General features: G+C 43.6%; 1 protein-coding gene across 2 annotated transcripts in view; it reads right to left on the bottom strand.

Moving 5' to 3' along the window:
- LOC147666399 (uncharacterized) overlaps positions 1–14,530 on the bottom strand; it is a 392,367-nt gene that overhangs the window by 220,596 nt on the left and 157,241 nt on the right. For both annotated transcript variants that reach the window (XM_086949092.1, XM_086949091.1), the window contains exon 6: positions 957–1,056. In XM_086949092.1, the coding sequence (XP_086805218.1) occupies positions 957–1,056 (100 nt within the window). The remainder of the gene's footprint in view (positions 1–956; positions 1,057–14,530) is intronic.

Genomic DNA, 14,530 nt, shown 5'->3' on the forward strand with positions numbered 1-14,530 from the left:
AAATAAACATTTGCCTGGCTTTTAAAATACCAAAAAGGATTTTGCGTTGGGACTGCTTTAAGAAAGTGATGCAACCCCAACGCAAAATCAATTTAAATCTTTGTAAATGTAGGTGTAAATCTGTTTATGTTACTGTTGCTAAATCCTCTTAGTGACATCAATATGACAAGAAAAACCAACATAGACATAGCAGACCCGACTTAGGGCCCCCAGAACCAACTGCCAAGCCAAGAATGGGCATATTAGAGTGGGTTATCACACCTCAAACACCCTCTGAAGCTCCTCCGCTAAAAAAATGCTCAAGCCGGTCCCGGTACCCTCGTCTTCTCGCTCAATCTCTGTCTTTGCATCAATCTATTCTTATCTCTCTCCTCTCCTCTTTCTCTGATCCCCTCCCTCCCTCTATTTCTAGCTCTCTTGAAGTCCTGCTGTGCCTGCTGCAGTTAACCTTGGGGCGCTGGGGAAGGCAACACAGGCCCCAGAAGCAGCTCTGGGCTTCCAAAACCGGGGGCCAGCCCATCGGGGAATGCCCAGTGGAATCAAAGCCCAGTCCGGCCCAGGGGCAGGTACCTGGCTCTGGCACTGACCTTGTAAACTGCAATGGGCCGAGCTCAGGCCTAGCAGGTCTCCAGCCTCCCTTCTCTTCCCATGGTTTGAAGGTATTTTTAGAAAGAATGCTGAAAACAGTTAAAACTTTTGACCCAGATAGAAACTTTGTACAGTGTGCTTGAAAAGCTGCACACGTTTGACATGCAGAGCTAAAAATGGAATTTCACTTCACTGAAAAAAAAATAAGTTTCCATTTAGTCTCTGATACCACAGCCAAAAAGAATCTTAAAAGGAATACTTTCACTTAAAGGTCAGCCTGGGAGGTCTTTGCGCATGGTGCTGTCCTTTAATGTTAGGTTACTGCTATTAAAGTGTCACAATCCAAAAAGTAAGATTTGTAAACTAACCTGAGAAGCTGAACTCTGGACTCCAAGGCGGGCAGGCGAGCCTTTGTAGACGCTATGCGGCTCTCTAGAGGGGTTCTATTGACTGTATCTTGTGGAGGAGCTGAAACAAGATCAAGAAACTTTAGTAAAGGGAATAGTTATAAACGCACGAACCATTGTGGATATTCCTTTACAGGTATGTCACAGGAAAGGAAGAAAACTCAAAACAAATGTAAAGTCCTAGAACTGGTTTGCAACAGTGAGACTCGTGCGTATTTGTCTCTAACGGTGCAAACAATGATAGGTGAGAAAGTAAAAGTTATTGCCCTCTACTGTGGGCAGCAGCAACTAGTAAATCATCCCTAAACAGTAATTGGCCCAAAAAGGGGACTGCATGTTGAGGGCGATTAATAGCTATAAATGTACAGCTTAACATTAATCAGTGATGATCAAATAAAGCACTAAGAAATGGAGAGGCAGTACAAATGATCAATATTGTCAATGCAAAGTTATTAAAATAAGCTTGCCATGCTTGATATCAAAGAAGTGCTTTGAAACAAAAATAATATGCTATTAACCCCTTAACTGCTGATACCTTTGTGGGCTATTTGGGGTAGTTCACACATTAACGCCTCTTTAACCTTTTTCCACATAAGGTATTCAAGCCAAATTTGCAACCTTTTTTCAAACATCCCGGGCATTATAAAGGTACCCAAGGTTTGTAGATTGCCATTAAGGGGACCAAGAAAATGGGCAACATATAGTTACACTTTGAGTTTGGGGAGGGGGGGAGGGGAAGAAAACAAGTGGTCTGGATAAAGGTGCTTATTTTTTTTCCTAAAAATAGCTTCAACAAACCATATGCTGTGCTATAGTCACCATCTTCCCAACTTTCAGGAGCATGCAGAGCTGAATATAAAAACAACATTTTTACCATAGTTTTGGCATTTTTCAAAGAGTAGTTCATTTTTTCTATTTTGTGTGCCCTCAACCTACTTCCAGTTAGTGGTGGAACCCAGTTTGAAACCAATGCAGGATCCAGAAAAGTTATAAATGTTTGTAAAGTCAACAGAATTCCAAATTCAGCAAGGTGTCATATGTGTAGATCCCTCAAGGTTTTCCAAAGGAAACTAACTGTTGAAGAAAAGATATTTTGAAAAGGAGTAGGAAACAATGTCGATTTGTGATAAGGTTTTCATCTGTAACTTTTTGTCACGATGGCCGATTTACAAAAGCAATATACTGTTACGTTCGCTAGACCCTACTGTTGCTAGGATCTGTAGGATTTGTAGGTTCTCCAACAACCCAAGCTATCCAGAGCCAATAACTGAGCTGCACCATACAATGGTTTTTTATTGTGTACCGAGTATAGACCCATTCATGAGGGGAAATATGTAAAGTGAAAAATGGGTATCAAGGAAACCAATGTATTTCTGTAGTGGGCATAAGATTTGGAGTTTAGTAGCAGTAGTTTTTTGTAAAACTCTGAATTTGTGGGTACTCATACTAGCATAAGATATAGAGGGTATTTTTCGAAAGGTCTTCTTTCTTTCACAATGGCTTACATTTGGAAGGCGCAAATGCAGTGAAATACAATAGGTAATAACAAATGTTCTACTAGTCTAAGCTCCAACATATTTTCTGATACATCTCCATCTTCGAGTTGCAGCCCTCCTGTGCCCCCAGATTGCAGTGAGCAGAGTCCAGGAAGTGGTAAGGAGACAGACTAGTGCTGTCTCTTCCCCAAAACAAAAGTTGTCAAAAAAACGATTTTCCCTTTCTGTGATTACGGTCTTTGCCTGTGGTTGTTACAGTTTAAATTGTAGTTTTAACCTGCTTGTGATTGCATACTTTATCACCTGTTTTGTGTTTTAAACTTGTGTTTTTTCCTGCCAAAGATTGCTTCCGTTTAACATGTTGAATTGTGGGATTTGCAGTCCAAACTCTGTAGTTTATCCCTCTCATTCCTGTTGACAATTCAGTTTTCCCTCCAAATTTCTCCTCTGCTCTGTGCTAAGTCCTTTATATTAAAACAGTGCACCCCCAGCCACCAGTTTGTGTTCACAAGCCAGTGAAATCAGCCCCTCCCCCAGCAACAGGGATATTCTACATCAGAGGGTGCTTCTGTGAGGTGTTTAAACTGTGTTTACTAGGGACTGTGCACTTCGTTTTTTGGCCAGGAGAGGGAGTAAAGTTTTATTCAAACAGTATTGTTAGATTTCAAGTTAGTGAGGCCTTTACCTGCAGAAGTCTAAAGTGTGGATTGAGCCTGTCTGTCTCCTAGGAGATTCTGAACAGGAGCAGCAGCTTTCAACTCCCTGGCCAGCAAACCTTGTCTAAGGTCGCCAGCACCTTATTTGGTCTGCTAGTGGTTGGTACATGTGTACACTGATTGGTGGTTGTATCTGGTGTTTCTATTGGATTAGGGTTAGTGTCCTCATTGGTTGGATATTTGAGGGTTCTGATTGGTTTCTGGGTCTGTGATTCAATCAATGTAGGGTTGGGACTAGGGCTAAGGTTAGGATTTCTATTGGAAGTAGGGACTAGGGCTTCCTATGTTATTGGTTGTTGGGAGTAGGGTGGGACTAGGGCTAGAGTTAGACCTTTAATTGGAAGTAGCGTTAGGGCTTCTGGTGTGATTGGTTGCTGGACTAGTTGTATGACTAAGAGTAGGGTTAGGCTTTCTACTGGAAGTAGAGACTAGGGCTTCCTGTATTATTGGTAAGCATGGGCGAATTTTGCGAATCTCGCGTTCGCGAATTTAGCGGATTTGCGAACTCGCAATCCGCAAAATCCGCGAATTCTCGCGAATTTGCGGATTTTTTTTTTTTTGTGTTTGCCACTCTCTGTCACCACTGCCACTCTCTGACTACTCATGCCACCCTCTGGCCCACCCATGCCACCCTCTGTTTCATCACAGCACCCTCTGGTTGTCCAGTCAGTGTACATTATTGTGGCAAAGCAAAGCACACCTTCCCTGCCTCAAGTGACCTGAATTAATTTGGGGCTGATTAATGTGTCACAGAATATTTCTTTAGCTGGCACCTGCTTCCTTAGTGCTTCCTGATTAGTGATCTTTTGCACTTGCTAAGTGCTTTCATTGTTGCAAAATTAGTTACAACACCTGCCCTGCCCCAACTGACAATAATGAATTAGGGGCTGATTAATGGATTTGAACTTCCAGCCTGGCTCCTGCTTGTCTCCCTTAGCTGTAATTCAGGACCTTTGTGGCATATGTGTAACTATTCTGAGGTTCAGAGCAGGGTCACATAATAGTTGCAACTGGCAACTGAACTCTGGAGGGGCCCCTCAGGAAGCACTACAGGAAATGGCTACTAATGATGAGCCTGAACTTTTGAACCTGGTAAGTAGTTTCAGTTTTGCTAAGATCGTATTTCTGCAATTTAGCACTTATTCGCGGGGCGCGAAGTTGTACTGGGAAGCCGCGAACTCACGCGAACAGTGCGAGCAAGCCATAAAATCCGCTGCTCGCGGATTTGCGGATTTTGCAGGAGATTAGCGAATCTCGCGGATTGCGAATTTACCGAAAATCCGCAAAATCCGCGAGCGAAACGGATTTTCCGCCCATGCTTAATTATTGGTTGCTTGGACTTGGGTTGGGACTACTGGTAGGGCTAGGGCTCTATTGGACGTAGAGATCAGGGTTTTTGAACTGGTTGGGTGCCTGGACTAGGGCTAAGATTGGCTGTAAGGTCCTGGTCCCCTATTGGTTCTAGATTTTAAGGTTAGTGTTGTGATTGGATAGTGTTAGGGCTAGGGTTCCCATTGGCTGATGGGGTCACCTGATTACTAGGGCTATAAAAGGCCGGGGTTAGGGCGTCTCAGCCTGGGCGTCGAGGCTAAGGGCAGAGAGGACAAGGGCTGCTGCCTGTTTGAGCCTGTTGAGGGCGGAGAGGACAAGGGCTGCTGCCTGTTTGAGCCTGTTCTAGACTGACCAGGGCCAGAGCAAGAAATGCTGCCCATTTTCCTATTTAGCAATACCCAGCCCACACAATCCACATCCACAAACTTAAGGTACTTATGGATCTATATATTTATCACTTTCTTCCAATTTAGCATTTCCAATGCACTACCCTATTTCTCAGACTTTACATCTATCAATATATCCTCTAGATCCACTCTCATTTATCCCAAACCCCATGCCACTATCATGATCTCCAAAATAACCCTTTCTTGACTCTCTCCTACTCTACCCCTCCTTGTATCATCTGACACCTCTTTCTACTATACCTATCCCCCAAAACAAACCTTTCTAAACTCTTCCCTCTGACTACTCACCTCCAAAACTCCTTTTTACTCACCCAAAAGCCACCTCCAAAACTCATTTTTACTCATCCAAAAGCCTCCTCCTACTGCTAAGACCTAAGAAAAAAATAAGAATTCACTCTTTTATCCCTCCGCTATCCTTTTCAATCAAAATTAACAGACTAACATGTTCACTTCTCAAATTCCATATTCAACTTTACTTATTCACCACTAATCCTTTATGGGTTCCGGAGTGGCGTAACAAGTGCTATTTGAATGCAAACCTTTCTTCCCCTTTTATCCTTCCGCTATCCTATGCTGCTTGGGTTTCCACAGTAGAAGGTGTTAAAGTATCCCATAATGGCATCAACTGGAGCCATTCAGAGTTTACAAATTGTAAATCAAAAAACATTGTGCATGCGATTCTTTGCCCTTGTGCATTGCTGTATATTGGCAAAACAAACCAACAGATAAACCAACGGATTACACAGCACCAATCAAGGATCAAAAAGAGGGTGATCACTGCAATTTTAACTGTGTTCACCGCGTTGCTTGAATGTTGAGAAATAGAGTAGACATAACCATCCCTTGGGTTTTTGGAATTTTTTACAGAATTTCATACGGGCAAAGTGAGACGTGGCACTCTTAAGCAACTAAAAAAACGATTTTGCTGGCAGATAGTCAAAATGCTGGAACCAAAAGAGAAAAAAAGGGATTTGGGGTTGTTGTTGCATCACTTATTTTTTTTTTCTTAGAATATCCTGACCATTTATATGAAGCCCTGATGAGAGCCCTCAGTACCAGCAGCCTGGGTCTTGAAACGGATTGGCATTTTGAGATACGGAGGCATTTAGATAAATGAGAATGTGTTGAGTGTTGGAGGGAATTTGTTGATGATTAATATATTATCCTGACACTCTCAGAATATCCCTGTTGACATAATAAGTTTGGTCCACAAAATTGGATATTTACATGATTGTTATTGTTGTTTTCATGTATATGATGCAAATTATAAATGTATTTGTATTGAATCAATGTATATATTAATTTGATGATTTTTTTGATGTTGTAATTTGCTGTAAGTAACCTGTTTATTGTGTGTATTTCCATGTATGTCCATGAGTGTAGGTCATCGTGAATTGTTTGATATATATGTCGTGCTTTGTGTGTTATTTGAAAAATAGGTGTTTCTTTTTCATTCATTAACACCTTGGCTGCTGTGCATTTTCCCCTCCTGTGCTGATTTATGGTGAACTCCTCTATTCATGACGAGCTCAGCTCGTCATCAGCACAGCTCAACTGTGCCTCATGACGAGCTGAGCTCGTCATGAGCATGGAAGGGGTTAAAAAAAAATCAATCTAAAGACGATTTAAAAAAGGAATGGTTCAATAAAAATTCCATTCGAATGGATGAGAGTAGCCTGTTCATCACTCCATTAGTTATAGGAGTCTAAGACAGTACGGAGCCAGGTTGTCCTTTTGTGTTTGGAATTTTGGACTTTTAGAAAGTGGGCATTTTCTTGCTTTGGCATTCTGTGCATCTGCCTGCCTGTAGAATCCAAATCTGAGGAAGGGTGACAGTTGGGCTGCTTGTGCATTCTCTCTAGACAGTCACACAAAGGGAGCTGAGGTGTGCCCTGCTAATCCTGATGGCCCATCACCAGGGTGATGGGTCTTCCTGAGCTAGAGTGATGGGAGGAGTTGCCACTGACACCTAAATAGGGCTCTGCCTGTCTTCACACAAAGCTGTCTCCATCCCCTGGTGAGTGTCTGGTGCAAAGTCAGGGAAAGGCAGGATCTTGTGCACTACAAATACTTTCCTGCATAGTTTGCCTAGTTCACAGGCAGAAACTTGCATTAGTACTGGAGCTATGACACCATAACTTGAGAACACTTCTGGACTAAGAAGAAATTCTGCCAAGAAGAAGAGCTGGAGAAGCTGTAGGAGGGGAACTGCCGCTCTGCTTGTTGATGTGTTGTGCTGTCCTACTGCTTGCTGTTTCTGTCTTGGAGAATGAAAGGACTGGACTTTGTTTTCATCATCCTGCTTGCCAAGGTTCTCCAAGGGCTTGCCTCCTGTTAAGAAGTCTCAGGGCCATCAAAGACTTAATCTGCAGCCACTGAATTCCTCTGCTGGGAGCTCTGACCTGCGTAGTGGTGCCAATTCCAGTTCTGAGCCCTTGGTGGTAGCTTCTGCTGCAAGACAAGAAGAAAATCCAAGCACCGAACTTCAGTGCCTGTTTTTCCCGCCGCAAGGTTGCCATGTTTCGTAGGTAAAAGAAGTCCAGAAGTGCCAGGTAGTAGGTTCCAAGAAGGTAGTTTATTTATCCAGTTACAGAAGATGTAGTTTGTAGATAAGATGGTAAATAGCAGCCCCAACAAGAGCAGCCTCCCTGCTGCTCAGCCTGCATCCACCAGCTGGCACTCCACACATAAAAAAGCATTCCGTGACATCACCACACATTCCAACACTCATCCTGGCTGAGCAGTAGGGAAGAAATGCACAAGGGAAATAAGGGGCGATAATCAAGTTACAACACCATGCAGTTGAAAAACGAATGCATCGCTGTGGCCAAAAAATAGACGCAGCACCTGTCGTGCGGCTCTAAGATCGCCGCAGCCCAAGTCCCGAGCACCATGTCTCCGAGGCACCCGCTCTGACTCTGGCACAGGCCCTTCTGTGCGGATGAAGATTCAATGCATCACCTGCTCGCGGCTGAGAGATTAAAAGCTGCACCTGTTTTGCTGTTGCATCAACCCCAGTGTACCGGGATTTTCCACACATCGCACCTGTGCGCCGTCTTCATCGACGCTGCCCAGCAGTAAGGAACCAAAGCCACGTGTCCGAAACTCGATGCATCACCTCCCTTAGCAGAATGGAATCGAAATATCACCTCCCCAGAGAGCAAGGAATCGAAGCATCACCTCCTCTGCACTGCAGAAAGGAATTGGCGCATCACCTCCTCTGGCAGCAAGGGATTGATACATCACTGAGAGTAAGGAATCGAAGCATCACTTTGCTTCGGAGCCTCATCTTCCCTGCGCCTGTTTTCATCCTTTGATTTTGACACATCCCAGATACTTTGAACTAAAAAGTGACGCATCTATAGTTTTACAAGAACTGAACTATGCTGAACCTTGTAACTGTGATGTCTTTACTTGTGCATGTTGAATTTTTTGTCGGTTTGGTCTTGTTTTATTCAACTAAAGATTGGTTATTTTTCTAAACTGGTGTTGTGTCCATTTGTCCTGTTTTCACTGTGTTAATGTGTGTTTATGAACAAATGCTTTACACATTGACTCTGAGATAAGCCTGACTGTTTGTGCCATCAAAAAGATGAAAAGCAAAAAAGTATGGAGAGATGAATCTCTCATTTTTTTCAGTCCAAGGTACCATTAATTACCCTGACATTATCAATAATTTCTATAGCAACAAGTACCAGTGATTCATATATATATATATACACATGACATTGGGCATGTCTTCTGACACACCAATTGATCACATCAATTAATCAAGAAAACAAAAACAAAATTACATACATATATACATATTATAAACAAACAAACAAATGTACATATACTCCAAATGATTTCTACAATACCCTAACGATTTTACGTACTAGTGTGCACTTATAAGTCTGAGTGGTACACAAAGAGATAGTCCTATTCGCACATGAGGTATCATAACTCTCTATCTTTTAGATATGTGCGTATGCAACCTTTAAACATGCTGAAATTGGTTGGACTCCTCAAAATTAGCTGTCGATGCGGTCACATTTCAGCTGTCAATTTCTTCCGGCTTCCTCAGGACAAGGGTACACAATATCTACAATAGTAATAATGGTAGATTCTAATTACATATATACATATCCAGTATACATATCTTTTTCTATCCCATATTTGTCCACACAGTGCACCAAAGCTGTGTTCTTAAAGCGCAGAGAGTTTGGCTCTCTCTGATGGCCAGTTGGATTAAGTGCATAACATGATTGATTTTCATTTCACAACTCACTTGCAATTGGTGGTGGTAGTCCTGTGTTGGGTGTGTTGTCACAGCTTTGGTGCACTGCCTTGTCAATATCTCCCCCTCCTGAGATTGCCCTCACCAATTGCCTTTCTGCCTCCAATATTTTCCAATATAATTCCTGTACGTGTTTTTCCTCCTTCCTCTGAGATGCCCTGCCGTATCTTGATGTCTCCATCCTTGTCCCCGCTGTGAAGCCTGGCACTTCCTTTGTTTTGTGCTATAAACCTAGGAATCCAGATATTCATGTATTTGATAAATTACTCGTCATATAGCAGAGACCTTTCAAAAGTCCAGCGAGAGATTGGAGACAGTTTAGCCTGTATTGCAATTTCAAAAACCAAGAGATTGTGGTCGGACATGACTCGGGGGAACTTATATATATGGCATGTCTGCACCATCTCATGAGACACAAAGGAGTAGTCAAGCCTAGCAAGGTGTACTCAGGGCCCTGCAGTTCTTGCATAGCCCAAACATCAGAGAACCCATGCATAATATATAAATGTGCTAAGGATTTAAAAACCTTGAGTTTCCAGCCTTATATGGGCTTCCCCTAACTTGTCCCCTCCAGGGTTAATGCTTATATTAAAGTCTCCACAAATTATTAGGGGGAGCGACCACCCAACTAGCTCAATAAAAAGCCACTCAAACAAAGCAGGGTCATCTAGCTCTGAATTGTACACTGAACATAGCGTGAATTAATTATTATTGGTACAGCATTGCGTAATAACCCATTGTCCCAATTTGTCCGCACTTGAACCTGGCTCTCCCCTTGCATGCCATAATAGCAACCCCCCATGTTCGCGTCCCCTGCAACGTACTAGAAATCAATTTGTAACCCTCCAACTCTGCCACCTCCCATCTGCTTGTCTCTATGTGTGTCGCCTGGAGGCACACTATATCTGCCTTTAGATGTTGTATGTCCTTTTTGACCCTACGTTATTTAAGAAGGTTAATTAATCTACAGATATTGATAGAGGCAATCCTTAGCTTACCCATTCACCCAAGAGATTAGTACCAGTTTGAGCATATTCACCATGTCTGGCATCGCCTTCTCCCAGGGCCGGACTGGCTACCGGGCGTTTTGGAATGCTGCTGAGCCCTGCCTTCTCCCCTAAAAGACCTTTCTTGGATCAGTCTCCCCATCCCCTGACCCCCTCACCCCCCCCCCTTAATCAGGCAAAATAGGTCCTGAGGACCCTTGTGATGCCTCCTGCATCCTGCTGCCACCCACTGCCGCCCACCCCATCCCTATTGAACCTAAAATAGAAAACTCAGGTGTATAACCAATCTAAGCCAAAAAACAAAGGAGAATCAGAATAAAGAATAACCCTCACTATCGACCCTATCCACGAGGCTTCTTGCTGTGAACCATGTCCATTATATTTCCCCCCACCAAATATTTCCTGTAGGAACTCTTGGGCCTGAATTTCTGAAGAGAACACCATTGGATTCCCTTTATAGATATCCTTGAGGCGGGCAGGGCTCATTAAAAACACTTAACAGCCAAGCTTCTGGAAAGGCGTAATCAATTGTCGCAGCCTCCACCTGCTCTCCACGGTTGTATGGCAGAAATCTGGCCTTACAAAGAAGGTATGCCCTTCAGCAGAGTGCCTGGCTTCGTGTCTTGCCTTATCAAACACTGCCTGTCGCAGGAGGAAGTTTCCCCCCAAAAAATCAGAATGGCACTAGGCTTCTCATTAGGATCGATCTGCCCCCTTCTCTTCTTTAGCATAAGTGAAAATCAGTGCACTCTCTGCACCTCTGACTCTCAGTCCCAAAGAGCCAGTTCCGGAAAGGCCCCTTCAGCAAGTGTAGCACAAATCCTCGGATGTCATCCTCTTTGGCGTTTTCTGCAATGCCCAGCAGTCTTAGGTTATTCCGCTGCTGGCAGTTCTTGAAATCCTCCAACTTTCACATAACATCCATCATCCTGGTTTCATTTGCGAAGATTTACCGCCCCGTGGCCTCGGCCTCCAGTACTAAAATCTGTTCTTCCAGCACTGCTGTGCGTTCTGATATTTCGGTGCATGCTTTGCTAACCTTTCGAAAAGCCCCTTGTAGTTTTTTCGTTGCCAAATAAACCCTCTTATGCTCCTGTCAAGCTTCCCCTTGCATTTGCTTTAAGGTAGAGAACATTAACCCCATTGAGGGAGGTGGTTCTGATACTATCTGTGACTCGGTTAATAGTTTTGATATTTCTTGAGGTATCTTGTTTCCTCTTAACCCCCCGTCCTCTTGCAAAAAAGGAGTGTTTCGTATTAGTGCCAATCAATCTGGCTGGTCCAGCTTTGATCTGATTCAGACCCTCTTATCTCAGGCCTCTTTCCCCCAGTGCTTTTCCTCTTTTTTAGGTCAAGCCTAGCGCAGGGCGCATGCGCTGCTTTAGGAAAACGACCTCTTGGAATCGCTCTGGACTTCCGGCCTAAGACTTGCGGTTATGGGCAATACGAGCTTGTGTTGCTGGTAACCGCAAGCCATATGCTGGAAGTCGAGAGCGATTCATATGCGCGGCAGCAAAAGTGAAAGCGAGAAATTGAGTTACCAGCAACAAGAGCAAGCACGCACCACTCGTGGCATGCTGCAGCGCTTTCACTCCATCTTTAAAAGTGCCTCGCTTTTTGGTGTAGCTCCTCGCCTCACAAACAAGCACAGGTTTCTGTTTTTCCTTCCACTCCGGCTAAAGGTGGGTTATGATGAAAAGTTTGCAGTGAAGTTTCTGCAAAGCAGGCTCTCTCCCTCTCAGAAAGAAATAAGTGCTCTTCGGATACGTTGCTGTCAGAGGAGTGAGATCTGACTCTGTCTCTGGGACTTCACAGAGAGGGACAGAGCGAGGGGATGACTTAGCCTGAAGTGAGTGAGTAAATGGGAGAGGGAAGGAGTTTTGTCTATGAGTAAACCTATGATTAGGAAGGGAGAGGTCCAGACCATATTCTGACAGGCTGCTTTCCGTATCCACACTTTTCCTAAAACACACCTCTCATATCATATCATTATTTTTTACTGTCATTAGACATAGACTCATGCTCTCTCACCCCACCCCTCCCCGCGTCCCTCCTTTCCCTGCTAACCCCTCACTCCTTCCCTCCTAATCATTTACTGAGCACTTTGTTTCTAGTTCATACTCACTGGCGCCTTGTCTGTCTGATCAACCTGTCCGTGTGCTCACTAATTCCACTTCAGCAACTGAGTAAAACAATTATTCACATTACATCTCTGTACAAGGAACGGTTCTGCACTTGGAGTCACATGCTGCTATCAGTTTATTTTCATTCTTATTTCAATTATAATGAAACCTCTCCACTTTTACTTATACACGTTGTCTCTGTTTTTTCTTTCTCTTTTGCGTCACTCTACATGTCTTTCTCCCCATTCCCTTTCTCTTTGATTTCTCATAACTCCACCTTCTCTCTCACCCTTTTTATGCCTTTACCTTTTTTTTGCTGACACATTCTCCCTTACTCTTTCTCCATCTCTCTCTGTTTCACTCCCTCTCATTGACTCTTTCTTTACCCCCTCTTCTCTCTCTACCCCATCCTATCCACTCCAATTAGTTTCGGTGCCCTTCCCTCTCAGTCTTTTACTCTCCTTTAGTCTCTCCCTGTTTACCCTTTTCTCTTCCTCTTATTTTATTACTTTATTTTCTCTAGACCCTTCACTTACTCCTTTGCTCAAAATTCCCTCTCTCTAGTTCCATTGGCCTCTCCACGATGCTCTCCACTTCTCCCTTTCCTCCTGCCAACTGTCTGCACATCTCTATAAGCGTTCTTCTCTCTCACTCAGCCCACACCTCCCTCTGTATTTTGCACTCTCCTTTTCCTTCTTTTGGTCTCTTTCTTTCGAACCTAACTCCACCTGAGAAAAATTCTTCTTTCATTCTTTCGCCTCGAATATCTCTCTCCCGTCTCTATATTATTAATTATCTTGCACTCTCTCATCTCTCCGTTTTTCTCCATGTATTTCTTCCTCCATAAGTCCCCACTCCCTCTTCTACTCCCTCCTCCTCCACTCTTTACCTGTTTCTCATTTCCTTCTCTTTCACTCTCTTTTTCTTCCACCCACCTCCAGGTTTCCTATTTCTATATCCCTCCCCACTGATCTCTCCATCTCCTACTACTTCCATATCTCTTTATTCCTCTCTAGCTGACACCTCATCCAAGCTCTACATTCCTATCATGTACTTTTCTCTCTTACTTACCTCATTTGATCTCTCCCCTTCTACCTCTCCCACCTCACTATCCCTTCCTCTCTACCCAACTCCCCATTTTTATCTCTCTCTTCTCCACTATCGGTTTGGTTCACTTTCTTGCATCTCCTTGGTCTCTTTCTCTCTCACGGCATTATTTCTTCAATATTTTCCCACCTCTGTCTCTTACATTGTTTCATCTCGCTGTACCTCCCCTCCATCTTTCTCTCTTTACCCCGCAGCTTTCCTTTCTCTCTCTCCTCCCCTCATTTTCTCTCCTAATTCCCAAATTCCATCTTTATATTTTTGCTTCAGTTTCTTTGTCATTCATTCTCTATAATTCCTGTCTTTCTCTCCCACTCAATAAATCTCTTACTCCCAATTTCTGTCTTTCTGTCTCTCTCATTTCAATATTTATTGGGATACTTTCCACACAAACTCTCTTGGACCGAAATCAGTCGTGCAATTTGGTACACATACTCTATGCTGTCTAACTTGAACTGTCCTGGTTGTCCCCATACGATCCACACTCTCCTTTGGTTACAGAAGTTTATGTTCCGTTTCGGCATAGAATGAATAGCCTTATGTGTGAAGAGTGTACAGTGGGGGGTTAGCTTCCCTTGGCATAGCCAATAGGTCTCGCCTTTGGGACTTTATAAGTGTCTAGTTATCTAGTTATCCTTGGTGCAACAACATCAACTGTTGAATGGCTAAAGACTTACAAGGTCCCAAAAGCGAGACCTATTGGCTATGACAAGGCTTGTTTGAGAGGACGCTTGTTTTTGGGGTAGCTGGTTTAGGTAAGGAGCTATCTGAGTCACCCCTAGAGTGACCCAAGTCTCTATCACTGTCTAAGTGTGTTTCGCTTGCACTAGATATTTCTGAATCGTCAGTGAGGGAAAATAATTTCTCCATTCCGGGGTTCCCCCTACTTCGGAGCGTATCTGGCTAATGCTCGCTTCTGATACCGCCATCAGGTTCCCCAAATCTAAGCTCTCCCCTTGTTGAGCCTGAATCTGTTGAGCCGGTTGGGCATTGCTCTCCCCTCCTCAAAGCTATTTAGCGACAAGCTTAAGGCATTCAATCGCTACCTGCCCCCTTGGATCGGTCTGTTTG

The sequence above is a fragment of the Lissotriton vulgaris genome, unplaced genomic scaffold (genome assembly GCF_964263255.1).
Source record: "Lissotriton vulgaris unplaced genomic scaffold, aLisVul1.2 SCAFFOLD_532, whole genome shotgun sequence".
In the NCBI taxonomy this organism is placed as follows: Eukaryota; Metazoa; Chordata; class Amphibia; order Caudata; family Salamandridae; genus Lissotriton; species Lissotriton vulgaris.